The sequence below is a fragment of the Aquila chrysaetos genome, chromosome 5, assembly GCF_900496995.4.
Source record: "Aquila chrysaetos chrysaetos chromosome 5, bAquChr1.4, whole genome shotgun sequence".
Classification (NCBI taxonomy): Eukaryota; Metazoa; Chordata; class Aves; order Accipitriformes; family Accipitridae; genus Aquila; species Aquila chrysaetos.
The window spans coordinates 38,698,895-38,715,277 of record NC_044008.1 but is presented as its reverse complement, the minus strand read 5'-3'; the positions used below and the strand labels follow the sequence as shown (position 1 = coordinate 38,715,277).

At 53.3% G+C, this 16,383-nt stretch overlaps 1 protein-coding gene and 1 long non-coding RNA gene across 2 annotated transcripts; both read left to right on the top strand.

The window, feature by feature from the left end:
- Positions 1-4,143: 4,143 nt before the first annotated feature.
- On the top strand, positions 4,144-15,901 carry HEXA (hexosaminidase subunit alpha). Its single transcript, XM_030015464.2, has 15 exons — positions 4,144-4,431; positions 8,012-8,110; positions 8,479-8,544; positions 8,704-8,750; positions 9,095-9,205; positions 10,035-10,136; positions 10,235-10,367; positions 11,528-11,708; positions 12,022-12,108; positions 12,468-12,540; positions 13,006-13,186; positions 13,526-13,616; positions 14,044-14,148; positions 14,655-14,707; positions 15,113-15,901. Exons 1-15 carry the CDS (start codon positions 4,176-4,178, stop codon positions 15,136-15,138), a joined length of 1,611 nt encoding a protein of 536 aa, XP_029871324.1. The 5' UTR covers positions 4,144-4,175; the 3' UTR covers positions 15,139-15,901.
- Positions 4,439-5,645, top strand: LOC115341891. Its single transcript, XR_003923562.1, has 2 exons — positions 4,439-5,064; positions 5,219-5,645. It is a non-coding gene; the product is annotated as an uncharacterized LOC115341891 (long non-coding RNA).
- Positions 15,902-16,383: the final 482 nt, after the last annotated feature.

Sequence of the window (16,383 nt, the reverse complement as noted above, 5' to 3'; positions counted from 1 at the left end):
TTTGGTAGAAAGCCCCAGCTCAGACACAGCACAGCGAGGCCTGCCGCTGCTGCTTGGTGTGCCCATGTCCACAGCAAATTTCGTGGGAGTCGCTCTGAGAAGAGCGATGTCACCCCCAAGGAGGAAACATGTCCTTGTCATCCCACCTCCAGTGGAGCATGTCCTCCATCTGCACAGAGCAGCTACAAGCTGGAACAGCAGATACATCAGTATCAACTTGTGCAGAAGGCTTGCTCCCTGCCAGCACCTGCGTGACACCACGCTGAGCAATAACATCCCTGAAATACGGAGATGTGCAACAGCAAGGTCGGCACCTCCAAAGACCCAGCACATGCTGACCCTTACTCCACCCCAACCAGCACTACAAATAAGGTCACGTCAACATCACATGGCTACAACCCACATAGTTGCAATCCAAATACCATAATTATTTTACCAAGGACGAAAGGAGCGGTAAACAAGCAAATGGAGCGAGGAAGTTTGCCCAGAAAGCCTCTGAGATACCAAAATTCAAGTCAGAGGTCTACAGGCAGTTGCAGGCATTTCCAGAAGATGATCTGTGTTTTCCAAAGCCCTCTTCCAGCCAGACCACCAGCAGTCCCCTGACCTGGGAGCTGGCTTCATTCAGGAGCGAGTGTGCTTAGACAGTGTTTGGCTCAAAGAGCAAAGCAAACAGAAAAGTCATGCTCTGTGAAGGTTTTCATGAATGGCTTCCTCCATTCCCCTTTCACTGGCTCATATGCTTCTCACCAGCAGAGGAATCTGTATGCAAATCATCCTCCTGATTAAATGCAGAAGCAGCCAACGTTACAGGGAATTAGGCAGCATAATAAATGGGTTTATACCTTAAAAAAATGCTGTGGAACAAGGAACTGCATTGACAGCCCAAAGGCCACCTTCATGCCCCGAAGGTGAACAAACCAGGAAGACCCAAGTGTGACACCAGCAAGATTTTATAACAATTTATGTCAGAACAATGAATTTGGATTTCTACCGAATTCATTATTGGCAGTAAGCAAGTAATTCAGCAGAGCCCTGGTGCAGCGCACTTTTCTGCAGAGTCTGCCAGCAAGCTGGCTTCCAGCTCTTGCAGTCAAAGAGGTGACAAGAGGGGTTTGCAGGTACCTCCCACAAAGGCTCTCACCTGCCCGGGGCAGTGCGATGTTCTCAGCCCCCAGCTTAGCCCCGTGCACCGACATCAAAGTGCCTCTGAGCTGGTACATCCCTGCTGTGGGGCTGGTGACGCGGATTAGGGCGAGCGGAGGTGCGGTGGGGGAGGACAGGTAGGCTCTGAACCTTGTGTCTCTGTGTTTACTCCCTGCTTGTTCCTTGCTGAACTAGCCTGAAGAGGCCAACCTTCCCAGGTGGATATATCACCCCGGAGATATGCTCCGAGACCACGAGCTGGTTCTTCTGGCTACTTCTGCTCCGTGCCCGATGCAGGACAGTGCGTAAACTAGTTTCTTTTAGCCAAGCTCCAAAGTTAAGCACATGCTTAAGCAGTTTTCTTGCATAAAGATGCATTCCCGAATCAGACTGTTAGTCTAGATTAATGCCGGCCAGCTACAGATGAACTTCTCTGAGTCATTCCCTGGAGACATCAGGTCTCCTAAAATAGCAACAACAACAGAATCCATAGAAAGGCTTGAATATTTCGACTGAAAGCTATCATCACAATGCTTTACATAAGTGTGGCGAACACGCCACCCTCCCCAGACTGAAATAAGGATTCGCTTCAGGCCAGGGCACTTTCGCATTTCAGTCTCAGACACTGGGAAGCACAGCCCTGCCGATGCTGCTGACATTGCCTGATGCAACACACTCTCTTATTTTTTTTCTTCCTCTGCAATTTTAATACAGTGAAACTACTTGAGGAAAAGTCCAGAGATACTGGAATCAATCAATGTTGTCAGAAAAGTGGTGGCAACAGTTGGCGCTTCAGAGGTTTGCATGGGGAAAGGCAACAAACCCTGCTCAAGACCGTGGAGGCTTCGTGTAGACCAGCAGCAGCCTTGAGACAAGTGGAAGAAAACTTGAACACAAAGAATGACAGGGGCCATTTTCCCAGATGTCCAACACAGGTTGAAACATAGGTGTTCTCCTCCACATCCCTTCTTGCCATGTGATGTGGATGGAGACAGAGAAGGGCCAACACCCTGGAGCAATGATGCTGGAGTCAGAAGAATCATGAGGCAGCAGCTTGGCATGTGCCGTCATGCTGAACTGGGGTCCTGCCACATCTCCAGAGGGAAAACAAGGAACAAGTGAGGATTGTAGGGAGGCTGAGGGCACCAACAGTCCTCAGTTGCCCCAGTCAGCCTCACCTGGGACCTCCACCCATGACCCATTGCTCCAGGAGCTCTATTTAAGCTGAGGTCTGGGCAACTACTTTTTTTTCTTGGGTTGTCCTGTAGGTGTATCTGTTCTTAGGCTTTCCCAGATTGATCTTAGAGTTATCTTGGTGCCTTGCTTTTACTGGGTGACGCCTGGACTGTTGATGGGCCCCATTGGTGCCACCAGCACCACGCTCTGCTTGCCTGGCTGTGGGGCTGCACCCAGCTGGTAAGCTTGTTGCCTGGCCCATGTTGTGCCTGTCCTTGGTTCCTGGTTCACCTTCCCTTAGGTGGGTGGGTGGTCTTTGTTGTTCTACAGGGTCGTAGAAGAAGGATGCAGTGCTGTGTAGGTGTTAAGCTCATGGCAACACCATCTGGCTCTCTTTGGCCCCATTCCTGATGGAGCCCCGCTCCCTTATCCCTAGGTGACCCTTAGTCCCCTGCCTGCCTTCCCCCACTTGAGATCCCCTATCAATTTTCATCAGTCTCATGAAATTTCCACAATCCTGTTTAGACCCAAACCTAATTGTGATCCCCTCCTGCTGCTTGGCATCCCCAAAACCTTCACTGGTACCTCACAGGCTCCTTCAACCCTGGTGAGCACCTTCCTCCATCCCTCTCCGACCCTCCTCTCCACTCCCACTGAAATTCCCCTATGTCCTCCCAGCTCTTCTCCTTTCACCAGCACTCCCCTGCTTTCTGCTAGTGGTTTTGTAACCTTTGACAGCAAGTTCCTTGAGGGTTTTTCTGCAAAATACTTTTTTCCTGTTGACCCTGGTTCTCTCTATGCTGCTCATGGGAGGGACAATCCTGTAAATTCCTCACCAGACCCTTCCATGGTTGCGTCCTGCTCATGCAAAGTGGTTTTTCATCTCGTGCTAGTGTGATGGGGCTATCTCCCTTATCGTGCATTCTCCCATGGCAATTGTTTAATTTCCTGCTTGCTCCCCATGCCTGTGGCTTGTCTCCCAGCACTCCTGATAGTTTGGAGTTTTCTGGCGGCTTCACTGCTTGCTCAGGAGGGCTGGGACAGCAGTTTTTTAATAATTTGATGGAGCTGGTTCCTGTATAGGAGCTAGTAGGGTTGTGCTGGCAATTAGATGGGTAAGACCTGGGCTTAAGGGTCCTTATTTGACTTGGGAATTGCTGAGGAATGCAGAGCTGGGAGGGAAGAGGCAAAAGAAAGAGTTCATCTGAGGTTGAGCTTTTCCTTGCAAAAGCCAAATCCTGTGTGGAAGGCATCTCTGCAGCACTTCACTGTGAGGCTCCACAATGGGATAAAGCCCTTTTTTTGTACAACCCAACCAATGTTTCACCTGCGACGTATATAATACCGCTGGAAGCCTGTGCAAGGGCTGATTTACGCCCAGGGTCATTCATAAAAATGCACGGTACCAAGGAGAGATGCCAAAACCCAGGGTGGATCCAAAGCACGTGCACGTTCAGTCACACAGCTGGAAAGCGGTGGAGGTGAAATACGTGTTTCGAATCATTAACCTTCTCCTCAAACCCAAAATCAAGCTGCTGAGACTCGCCAAGGGCCCCCTCTGGCGGCAGGGAGCATGGCGGAGGGACTCTAAATTTCGAGGGCCGGGGAAGGAACGACCCTCGGCAGGGAGCTTGAGGGTTTTGTGGATATATTTAAAAGCAAAGAGGCGCTTGCTTGAGTGAAGCCGCTCCCGGCCTGGGGTGAGAGCCGGTGGGCGGCCGCCTGAGGGGGCTGTGAGGGCGCTCGTGGCCCGGGGGAGGCGGGCCCGGCCCCGCGGGGCCGAGCTGCCATTTCGCGGGCGTCCCTCCCGCGGCGGGCGGCGCCGCCCCCTCCCTCAGCCTGCGGGGCGCGACATGGCGGCGGCGGGGCGGGCGCTGCGGCTGCTGCCGCTGCTGGCGGCGGCCGCCGTGGTTCTGGAGCCGGCGGCCGCCGTGTGGCCGCAGCCCCAGGTCGAGGGCTACCCGCCGGGCCGCGGTCGCTGCTCGCTGCCTCCCCGCCGCTTTCGCTTCGCTTACGCCGCCGGCTCCGCTGTGGGGCCGGGCTGCGCCGTGCTGGAGGCGGCCTTCCAGCGGTACTGGGCGCTGCTCTTCGCCGCCGCCCGCCCGACCGGTGAGGCGGGGCGGGGGCTGCCGGCGGGGCGGGGGGCTCTGCGGCCCGCTGGAAGGGCGGTTGACCCTTTCACGTGTGGCTTTCTTCTTTAAAAAAACCCCCACAAACCCAAACCCTCGTTTATTTTGGGGCTCAGACCATGGGGTTTGTGTGGTGGTCTGCTTTTTAACCCCCTTATTTCCTCAGTTCAGCAGGGGCTGGTGGCGAGGGGAGGTGGTGGCTGTGGTCTGATGGCGCGGTGGCTTGAATCGAGTCTCGTAGCAAAGGGCAGCGTTGCGCTCGTACGTGGACGTCAATGCCTGCGGCACGCACATTTTAAAATAAAATCTAATCCTGTTTGGCACAGTGAGCGCTAGTTGTCTTCCATTTCTTTCAAGGAGTTAGGCTTTTGCTATCAAGAGTTTGCTCTTTCTATCTCATTTTTTATCTCCTCCAGATCGTGTTTCAGCTCCCCAGCACTTCGTTTTGTTTCCTTTTCTTGCAACTGCAGGGAGAGCTGCTGCCGCCGGTGTTGCAATTGCTCCAGCGCTTTTCGCAAGTCTTGTCTCTTCCCTTTTCTAGCAGTTCTTGGTATCCAGTGTGAAGCTTTACCTTGAGGAAAGACTTTTGTTGCTTCATGTGTGTTTCTTCCAAGTACGTATTTGTGCTGTGGGGTTCTCTCTGCCAAAGTTAAGCTGCTACGCATCCCGAGGCAGCATGGCTTTTCTGGCAGAGATTCATCCTGAAATTGTAGGGTGAGATGAGGAAAGGCAAAAGCTTTGAGAGCCTGGGCTTGATTTGTTGACAGGTTGTAAAGGTTTCTTGCGCCTGGACTTCTTGATAGCACCCATTGCATGTCTGGGGTGAAATGCAGGAAATTCTCTGGCTGCATTTGCAGAGGCAAACACAGGCTGGGGAGCCGGCCACGCACGGATGCTCAGTGCCTGCGTGGGTCTGCGGCAGCCTGAAGTGCTATATCTGGGGAATATGAAACGCTTCATTCATCAAAAAGAGCTAGTAACTCTGCCTCCAAGCATTTTAAATGCCAGTGTGAACTCTGCTGCCACTGATCAAAGCGGAGAAGGGTAACAGTGTTGGAAGCCACTTTGCTTCGTCTCGAGCGTGTCGTGCTTTGACAAAGGCAAGTTTGAAACACTGAGAAGAACTGTTTGGCTTATTTTATTTCTTCAACTCTTGTAAGTAGCAATAGAAATAAATCTTGATTTGGGAGCTGAGAAGACTCCTCTTGTTTCTTTTTTGCTGCTAGGAGCTAAACTTTAAACAGCTGATACAGTTATTCACATTTTCCTGTTCCTCTTGGAGGGGAAATATGACCATCACATAGAGCAATTTTGTGTGATATCGAGATCGAGCTTATACTCATCGCTTTCCATACACCCTGCTTTATGACACTCAAACTACACAATTAATTTTAGGGCTTTTTTCCCTCTTTGCCTTCCTTATTTTTTTTAAACATGGGTGGTTAGTAAGAACAGGCAATGGAAACCCTGGATGGAAAGAAATAGTTTCTATTAATAGAGAAAATAAAAGGCAGAAACCATTTTCTGTCTGTTTCGGAAAGCTGCTGTGTCAATTCAACAAGCAAGCATGACTATGTCCAAATTCTGTATTCGTGCTTGAAGTCCAGGATGAAAACAGAGACTAATTTAAGTTAGGAGGGACATATGAGGGTCTTTGGTCAAGCCTCTGCTCAAAATAGGGCCAAAGCTGGAGTTAGAGCCAACTTTGCAGTTGGGTCAAGCTTCTCAGGGCTGTGTCCAGCTGAAATTGTAGTATTTCCAAGGATGGAGAACTGACCCCTTGCTGAAGTGTTTGACCACCCTCAAGGTAAAGAATTTTTTTCCTTCTCTCTAACTGGGATTTCCCTTGTTGCTTTTCCCTTGTCTCTTGTCCTTAAGCTGGGCAGCTCCTAAACGAGTCCAGGAGAGACCCGGGACCCTGTGTGGAACTCAAGCCAGGACCCTCCATCTCTGATGTCTTTCTGCTGCTAACCTGCTGCAGTCATTGCATTAGCATCCTTGTCTTCCAGTCTATGACCGTAATTAACTTGACGTGTGCCTTCACGGTGCTCTTTTAAACCATGAACTTCAGCCTTTGTGGTTGACGTGTCACTGATCCCAGCTGCGCCCATCTGCATCGCCTTCTAGGTGTGATAGTGGTGGTGCCTGCCTGCTCCTTGGCCGAGGAGGCCGTGTTCGGGTTTGGCAATGTCTCCCTGGGTGGGTTTAGACGTGGTGTGTGGTGGTGGGACCAATTCTGTCGAGGCTTCTCAATAGAATGAGTATTTCCCGTGTCCCCAGGCTTGAGAGTGGCTGTCCCTGGTGAGCTGCTGTCTTGCCGAGCAGAGGGAGCAGGTCTTGCTGTGCTGGCGTGCCAGCTCTCACATCTGCGAGGTTGCCTTGGCTACCGGCTCCTCTGTAACGGAGAGGAAAGCTCAAAACAGAGGGCTATCTTCAAGCCATTTCCCTTTTCTCTGCAGAGGTTTCGCCATTCCTTCCTGGAGAAATGTGGGGGTTCTGGCTCCTGCGAGCTTTGGAGCACAGGCTCTCTGCATTTCACCCGAACGCTGGTGGTGCCATGGTCTCTCTGAAGTCTGCTTGGTGCCTGGCTTCTGACCAGGCTCACTCAAACCCAAGATTTTTATTTTTTAGTGACCATATTGAGCATTGGCTGTTCCTGGGAATGCTGTAGGGGTGTAGGCGTGGACCTTGGCTGTGATTAGCAGGGTCCCACCCCGCTAACCCATGCTCCTCCTGGCCAGAGACTGCTGTGAGTAGACCCATGCGTCTCAGTGAAGGCTGAACACGTCCCTTTGGAGTTGGGGGAGTGACTCCAGTGAGGACTCGGGCCTGTGCATCCTTGGAAGTGCTCCTTCACATAGGGAAGCATGGCTAGAGCTCCTGCTTGGGGTCTGAATGTGACTGGGTTTATTTTTCTAGCCGCTGCGCCTGGGACCTGCTCTGCAGAAGGTGAAGCCTTTCTGTGCTGGGTGACACTTTTTGGTGGCCTCTAACTCAGCCCAACTCTGCAGTATGCTTGGATTCATTCTCCACCCTTTTTTACAGGGTTTCTTTGCCCTTTCTAAGAAGTGTGGGTAGGGTAGCAGAGCTCTTGGGTTTGTGCTTTTTTCCCGGTGCTGGGAGAGTTTGGAAACATGAAGCTCTTCACCCCCACTGGGTAAGATTTGAGTAGTCGTGGCTGTTGCTTAGAGCGGGGGCTGGTGTCCAGGAAGCCTTGGGGGCTGCTACTAGACCACACTCTGATGTCTCCTCTTCTGTGTGCTCCTTTAAGCTCCACTGCGAAGCCTTCCCTGGGGGGCTTCCTCACTAGCAGACCTTCTCCGTGCTGAAGGTTAGGGTCAGCTCATGTGCTCCTGGTTGCCTGTGTTGAAGGAAGCCCCTGCTTAACACCCCTGCGCCTGCTCTGGGGTGAAGGGGGGGTGCCGGTTTCTGCCACGTGTATTAAAAGTCCACGTACTCCTGCGCCTCCATCGCTAGCTGGGCTGGGAGGATGGCGATGGACTGGAAGGAGGGAAAAGAGCAAGGATGGGGTTGATGTCCGCGGTCTGTGTCCTTTGCAGAGAATGAGCCACCCTGGGGGATGCCCTGCACTCAGCTCCTGGTCTTTGTTGCCACACCGGGCTGTGATGGGTTTCCCAGCCTGGACTCCAAGGAGAGCTGTAAGTATAGAGGTTAGGAGCGGGAGTGACTGGAGCGGGAGCGTGGCTGTTTCTGTGCTGGTTGGAAATAGCACTGTGCAGCACTTACCCCCAATTTTAGGGAGCCAGCTATCCTTACTGTGTTATTGAGAAACTGGGGAAAGGAGGGAGCGACTTACCTGAGGATGCTGATAAAGCAGTGGGAGAAGTTTAAAACAAAAAAAGAAACCCCAAAATCTGTTCTCTGGGATCCCAGGGTGCAGTCCTGTATCAAAACTCCTGCCTGGTGCTGCTGCAACCCTGTAGCTGGGGCTGTTGTGGCCCATAGCAGCGTGTGATGGAGCGTGGGACCTAATGCCAGGACCGGCCCCTCTGATGCTGTGTTTCAGATAAGCTGTCTGTCTTGGAAGGCTCCTTGCTGCTCTCTGCGGATGCTGTCTGGGGAGCTCTCAGAGGTGAGGTGTGCTTTCTGTGGGGCATTCCCGCTCTCCCTGCCTCAGGCCTATGGGGATGTCTCTCTCTGCCTCTCTTTCCGTAGACTTATTTGTTAATTGAGCTCTGTTCCTTTGGGGGAATCTGTGCTGAGAAAGGGACTGTGTGTGGTTTTCCTGCAGGCCTGGAAACATTCAGCCAGCTCGTTGGGAGAGATGAGAACGGCACGGTGAGTCCTGGCCTCATCTCCTGGGGGCAGTCAGCTCTCTGTAATGCTCCTGCCTCCGTGGGGACAGGCTGAGGATTGCTGGGATGCTCGGGGTGAGGGGTGTGCCAGCAGTGCAGCACAGCCTTGCCAAGGGCCAAGTAGCGATTCATGAATCCAGCCAGAATCCTGCCTTCTGAGCGAGTAAAGCATTGCAGCTCTTTCTGGCTAGCTTGCACCCTGGGTAGTGAGGGTACCCCTCCTTGTCTCACCAGCCCTGGGGGACAAAGGTAACCCTGATTGTCTCCTGCTAATGGCTGTGTTGCCCAAAGCCCTGCTCACTTCTTCCTCATGTTCTCTCCGTGCAGTACTACATCAACAAGACAGAAATTGTGGATTTTCCCCGCTTCCCTCACCGGGGACTGTTGCTGGACACCTCTCGTCACTACCTGCCCCTGAGAGCCATCCTGGAAACTCTGGTAGGGTGCCTGTGCTGGGAGGCGAGGTGATTTAGTTGGGTGTCCCTTCCTGTGCAACAACTGAGGGTTCCTTGAGTGGCCTGGAGGGCTTTTGGGTTTTTTTTGTGTTGCTCCTTTCCAAAGATCCTAGGAGCTGTCTAATGCATAGGCCACTGCATCTACATCTCATTGAGGAAGAGCTTGTCAGACCTAGGCTTTTTGAACAAAACCAGCTTGCTTGTCCCTAGATGAAGCAGCAGGCTGGGGTGGGATGCTGCACGACCTCAATTCTTAATACACAGACGTGCATCATGGAAAGATGCTTCTGTGCTGTAGGTCCTGCCCAGTGCCCATGGCTGGGTTTGCTCCCGGTGTAACTTTCAGCTGCCTCGATTGAGTGATTTCTCAGCTCCCTTTGTAAATAGGATAAGGAAGAAAACCCTGAGGGGTACCTTGGATTCTTGCAATCCAGATTACTTTTCGAGGCTGGGTTGGTTCTGAGGCAAGGGAAAACACTGGCTTCGTCCCAGCCACGTTAGATGGAGGTGGGTGGTGGTTCTATGTTCTTCCCAAGCAGAATTAAACTTCCAGGTCTCTACCGTTGGTTCAGTTATAGGGAGAACAGGGATTTTATTGTGAGCAGAATCACTACTGGCCCTCTGCAGCTCTTTGTGGTGCTGGTGTGTTTGAAGGGAGGTGTCTGAATCCCTCTTGGATCCTGGGGAGCATTTGAGGACTTTGCTTTCTTTGTCCTTTTAGAGCACAAGGACCTTGTCCCCTTTCTCTGGCAAGTTGGGTGACCTTTCAGAAGGGACAGGGCATGGTCATCTTTGTTCCTGTTCCTTTCCAGGATGTCATGGCTTACAACAAGTTCAACGTGTTTCACTGGCACATTGTGGACGACCCGTCTTTCCCCTACGAGAGCTTGACCTTCCCAGAGCTCAGCAAGCAGGTAACCCACCCCGATCACCATGTAGTGCGCAGCCCAGGGCGAGCAGATCCCTCCCTCGGCACCTGAGCAAGGCTCTGAGATTTCCTGTGTTCCCCCAGGGAGCCTTCAATGCTATGACCCACGTGTACACAGCCAGTGACGTGCAGACAGTGATTGAGTACGCCCGGCTGCGTGGCATCAGAGTCATTGCAGAGTTCGACACTCCTGGGCACACCCTCTCCTGGGGTCCAGGTGAGGATCAGACCCTGCCTGCTGCTGCTGTGAGGAGAGTGGTAGTTGTACAGGCAGGAGGAAGGGAATCTGCAACCTGGATCCCAAAAGCCAGGTGTGGGCAGCTGTGTCCCACGGTCTGGCTTTGAGGAGGAGCAGACCATCATCTGAGGGAAGTAGGACCCAATGGTCCGACTTCTGGAACAATATTCAAAGGGAAAAAGTTTCCATCTCTTCTTGAGTCCAAGCTTGGTGACTTTTTGGGAACACCTGCTCTGCCAAAACCAACATTATGGGCAATTGCAAGCATCTTGCGTTTAACCAAGCTTCCTTGCTCTGCTCAGCTGCGTGCCAGTCCTGACACGCTGCTCCCTGCTCCAAGGACTGCAAGCGTCTCCTCTTCCGTGTCTGGAAGCGCGAGAAGCTCCAGGAAAACGTTACCCTGGCTTGCTCTCTCCTTCCCCTGCCTCCAAATGCCATGGCCCGCACTGGAGTACACCCGGTGCACGTGGTTGCAACCAAAACTGTGACTGCCGCCCTTCCCTGTCTGCAGCGGGTGCATGAAGCTGGGAGAGGGTGTGGGGGACTGCACCATCATTATCTTTCTCCAGCAGGTCTGTGTGTGGTTTCCCACAGGAATCTCCCCAAAAAAGCAGTGGGGAGAGATACCAAGGGGAAACCTGGGAAGGGTGGAAACTAGCATCCTGCAAGGATTTGGTGTGTCTGTGTCCCATCCTCAGAGTAGCTGTTGCGGAGGGGGAAGGGGGTGTCCAGCCTAAAAGGTTCGAGCTCTGATCTCACTTGGAAGTGTGTGTTTGGGGCGGTAGTGGATGTGCGTGGGGGGAGCACAAGATGAGCGCAGAACACGGATCCCTCCCCATCAGATCAGGCTTCCTGAGCCAGAGATGATGCTTCTGCTGCTGTGATTTGTTTGGGGCGGTAGTGGATGTGCGTGGGGGGAGCACAAGATGAGCGCAGAACATGGATCCCTCCCCATCAGATCAGGCTTCCTGAGCCAGAGATGATGTTTCTGCTGCTGTGACTGTGTTTTGTGTGCCATGCCCAGGTCTTCTGTCTTCACGGCTGGCGCTGGGCCGTGCTGAGGAGGGTCTGGGGGGTTATACGGTGCATATGGCCACATTTAGCCCCTTCCTCACTGTCCTGTGTTTGTTACGAGCCAGGTGCTCCGGGCCTCCTGACTCCCTGCTATTTGGGCAAGGATCCTTCTGGGACCTATGGGCCCATCAACCCCATTCTTAACAGCACCTACCAGTTTGTGACCAGTTTGTTTCAAGAGGTCAGCGCTGTGTTCCCAGACTTCTTTCTTCACCTTGGTGGTGATGAGGTGGACTTCACCTGCTGGTGAGTCTGAGATCAGTCTGGATGGGGACTGGGGGGAAAGTATCTGGGACTGGAGTCTCAGCCCATTGCTTTTTGGTCATGATCATCTGCAGATCTTTGGTGTCCTGCTCCCCCAGGCTCTGTGTGTTGGTGCCTGGGGTTTCTGTGTGCATGGTGACACTCGTGGGAAGCTGCTGGTGCTGGTACAGCCACAGTTCTTGGAATGTGTGGGCTAGCCTTGGACCGATGTGGGAAGGACTTGGCCGTGTCTTGGCTTTACTCCAGAGCTTGGGTTGCAGTGCTTTTATTCTCTTCTCTTCTCTTTGGTACACAGGAAGTCCAATCCGAAAATTCGTGTCTTCATGAAGGAGATGGGTTTTGGTGAAGATTACAAAAAATTAGAGTCATTCTACATCCAGAGGTAAGGATGGTTGCATCCTGGGCCTGCAGCTGCAGTATGTGACCAGCACAAATGTCTTCTGCTGTCTCAGGGATGCCAGATCTCCTTTTCAGGAGCATGCCCGTTCCGGCCTGTCTCCCTGACCCCAAGGGGAGTAGCCTAGCTGCGTTTTATTGGGAGATTGACCACAAAAAAGCCTAGGGCTGAGGAGAAAGAAGCCCCATATGGGGCCATGCTTTCTGCCTTCTCCTTCAGAAGTACCTTCACGTCCCACTGTGGGTGTTGGGAATATTGGGGCTGCTGCTTTGGCTGTATGCAGACAGCAAAGAGAGGGGAGTGTAGTTGGAATGACCCAAAACTCGATGCTCTTTCTGCTCCAGGCTTCTGGACATCGTCTCTTCCCTCGGCAAAGGTTATATCGTGTGGCAGGAGGTCTTTGACAATGGAGTGAAGGTGAGAGCTGCCTGCTTTCCCTAATGCAGTTGCCTTTGCGGGGTGAACAGCACCAGCACCCCAGCCAGACGCACTGGTGTGCTCTGGTGGTGCCGTGCTGGGGGCGGCAGGGGGTACTCTGTTATGGGACTGGGCTTGATCTTGAGATGGTGCTGCTGGTGAGCTGCCCTTATGGTGGCTTTGTCACACTGCTGTCAACAGTCTCTTCCCTCCATATATACAGGTGTATATACACCTGCAAGAGGCAGGTTTTACCCCTGCCCAGGACACTCTGCAAATGGGCTTATTCCTCCCTCTGCTTCTGCAAACCAGATGGGAAGTGGCTCAGAAGTCAAGCCAAAGTCTGCTTCAGTTTCCCTTTGAGGGTGTTCGGAGCTGTGGATGAGTCAGAACACTCTGCTTGCAGGGGGAGGTGCTCTTGTTGTTGCACTGATCCCATGCATGGGTTTCACTTGTATTCTTCAGGTGAGGCCAGATACCATCATCCACGTGTGGAAGGAGAACTCCATACCGTACATGGAGGAGATGGCGAATGTCACCAAGGCTGGCTACCGGGCTCTGCTCTCTGCCCCCTGGTACCTCAACCGCATCTCCTATGGGCAGGACTGGATGGCAGCCTACCAGGTGGAGCCCTTGAAGTTCGAAGGTGTGTTCCTTGCATCCCCTTCCCGTATGGCAGCTGACTTGTCACTCGGAGGTAGCACCAGGGTTGGCTGTCTTGCTAATCTGTTCTCTCTGCTGGCGTGAAGGTGCTTGAGGGTCTGTGTCCTTGGTTCCTGTGCTATGTCCTGTTCCCTTGCTGCCAGCAGAAAACAATCCTGCTCTCCCCCAGCCTGGGGTTTGAAGCAGGGGCTTCCAGAAGGGCAAGTTACTGCCTCCATAGCTGAGCCACTCACTGCTGTTACAGGCGCCTCTGTGGGCAGGGCGCTAAGTCACCCCGTTATTTTACAACACCCCATCACCTGAATGCTGTGTCGTCTGGCAGGCAGCCCTGAGCAGAAGGATCGGGTGATCGGCGGAGAGGCGTGCATGTGGGGCGAATACGTGGACGTCACTAACCTGGCCCCCAGGCTGTGGTAAGGGAAGCCGTGGGGAGGTTAGCTCGAGTCGCGTGGGGCAGGGCTCAGGCCCCTCTCCTTCACCACTGAGCGACGTGTGCCAAACGCTGCAGGTTTGGTCCGCACGTGGTGCTTGTCCCTGTCCCCTGCCAGCGCCTCTGTGCTAGTAACAGCTTCACTGAGGCTTAAATGAGGGTTTTGTAAGACTAACATGCTCCTGTACAACCTGCTGCTGCAACCAGTATGTGTTCATTGCTGGTCTCTCCTGTCACCCGGTGCGCTCCTGATCCACACGTCTCTAGGACTGGATCTTTTGATATACAGAAGCCATGTGCCTTTGTGTGGTGAAGGACTTCGTTCGGGAAAGTGTTTGGGAGCTCGGCTTTGTGCGAGAAGCTTTCGAACTCCCCCCTGACCCGACTGCCTCTGTCCCTCGTTCCTCAAGGCCGAGAGCTGGGGCCGTAGCCGAGAGACTGTGGAGTAACGCGACCGTCAGGGACCTGCAAGATGCCTACGTGCGGCTGGCCGATTTCCGCTGCAAGCTTCTCGGGTAACCGTCCCTCCTCGCAGCCGGGTGCCGGCTCATGGGGGCAGTGCAAAGGCCACCCTCTCCGGGATTTGACCCTGGGGAGGCCAGCGAGGGTGAAGTGGGCTTTCCCTGGTGCAAAGTGACCCTTGTTCTTATTGAAAATCCCGAGCCTTTCTCCTGCCTGTGTGTGGGCAGAGCTTGCTTTGTGCAGTGCTGGAAGAGAGCCCCTGCTGCCGGCGTGGGCTGGTGGCTCTGCTGAGGAGAGGGCTTCGTGCCGAGGAAGGGGGACCCGTCAGCTATTGCCACTCCTCCTGCAGCACCAGCTTCCCCAGGAAACCTGCCCTTTCCCCGTGCTCCTACACGTGAGCAAAAAAACAGTCTAGAAGTGCAGGATGAAAATGGCTTCCTCCTTGTCACACCTGAAACGGGGCACCGATGGCCACCCTGCGCTCCTTGAACCACTCAAACCTGACCGTGGGCTCTGCCTGTGCCCTCTGCCTAATGCCATCTCTCTGCTCTCTTTCCAGGCGTGGTGTCCAGGCGCAGCCTCTCTACATAGGATACTGTGAAAATGAATTCGGCGGGTTTTGAAGGGAGAATCTTGCTGCCCTCGGTCACTGTGCACGCAGGAGGAATGACCCCTCTCTCTCAAAAGCTGCTGGCTTGGCAGAGGGACCCCTTCCCAGCCCCAGCTTCTGCTCTTGCTTTGTTGCAATGAACTTTTTTTTTCCTTAGTGTGCGCTCTTCACCTCTTTTTCTATTTTTATTTCTTTAAATCTATAAATAAATGACCCCAAAGAGGAAAAAAGGTGCCTTTTCATGCTCAGCTGGAGCTTGGGAGACCGTACAAGGGTTATTGTTAGCAGGAGATGGGTAGGGCTTGCTCCGGAGATGCCAATGGAGGAGCATCATCCTGGTGGCTCCAGAGCTTGTTGGGTGCCTGCTCAGCTGGATAAACGGTGTTTAATCTCTGCCATTATCACAGACTCTGTCCCTGCAGAGAGAAGGTGATGAGAAGGTGCAGGCTCCGCCAGTTTTTTCACCTTGACCTCCCACCGTCTGCACCTGGGCAAGGCACTACCTGTGCCGGGACAGGTGACACCCCACCTTGGGTTTGCTTCTGTGGCCTTCCATGCACCAGCGGTCAACTTTGTGGTGGTGGTTCCTCTCCTCGTCTCTCTCTCTTCTCTCTCTGCCTACGTCCAGGCAGAAGGCTTGCCTGCAAGCCACCATCTCTGCTGTCCCAAACTCTGTCTGCAGCCATCTCCTCCTCTGGCTTCTCCTGAGAAGAAGACAGTCTGAAGCCTCTCCAAGGAGACCTTGCAAACCTGCTGTGAGCGGCGTGTAGATATTACGGAGTCACTGCTCAGGTCTTCAATCAGCTGTTGGCGTCTGCTCAGGATTTGGCCAACTGATCCGTCCTCCTCCTGTGCTCTTGTCCTTGGGGTGGGGAGCTCAGCTCCAGGTCTCCTACATCCAGAGGGGTTTGGTTTGGATAGTATCCTCCTTGGAGAAGAGAGTGGTGGTGCTGCTGTCCCGCGGAGCTGGGACAGTCGTGGTTCTTGTCCTTTGATGGTTGGGGTTGCCGCACTGGAAACCCTGTCCAGCTGGAATGGGGAGATCTCTCGGGGAGAAATCCTGGCTGATGGGACTGTTGTACATGTGTCTCGGTCTTAAATGAGTGAGATCTGCTGTTATGGCTGGAAACCTTTTACTGTTGAACTTTAAATTAAAAATACAGTATTTACTTTGCATTAAAAATATTCAGAAATTGTCAAGTCTTGCACTTCTTTACCCTCCTGTGAAAGGATACCCAGGCACTGTATGTGTCATACATCTTAAAGGGGGGAAAAAAAGCTTGTGAAGCCCAGCCACACTGGAGTGGGGAAATTTAGCCAGATTTGGGGTAGAGGGATTTTTTTTTTTTTTTTTTTTTTTTTTTTTTCCCCTCCCTACTCGGGTTGGGAGGGGAATGGCTGCCTTCCTGTGTCCTGGGGGAAAACGCTTCCCTTGGCTTTGGGAAGCATCGCTCTGCAGCGTGAACACCTCGGGTATTTGCGGAGCAGAAGCTTTCCCTTCTGGTCCAGGCGGGTGGCCTCCAGCGCGTTAGACCTGGGCATCTGCTCCACCTCTGCGTGGCCGCTTCTGCCTGGCTCTGCCCGCAGCCACGCCGGGGGAAGGACGGGCGGCTCAGACCGACGCCGCGGTTCTCTGCTGGGCTGCAGCGCTTCGGGCTCCGAGGGGGTGCCAGGCACG

Bases quoted from the DNA above. Each gene is read 5' to 3' on its own strand.
- HEXA (XM_030015464.2), top strand. From the start codon at position 4,176: ATGGCGGCGGCGGGGCGGGCGCTGCGGCTGCTGCCGCTGCTGGCGGCG. The intron at 12,541-13,005 runs GTGAGAGCTGCC...TGTATTCTTCAG, and splicing joins TCTTTGACAATGGAGTGAAG to GTGAGGCCAGATACCATCAT. The intron at 13,187-13,525 runs GTGTGTTCCTTG...GTCGTCTGGCAG, and splicing joins GGAGCCCTTGAAGTTCGAAG to GCAGCCCTGAGCAGAAGGAT.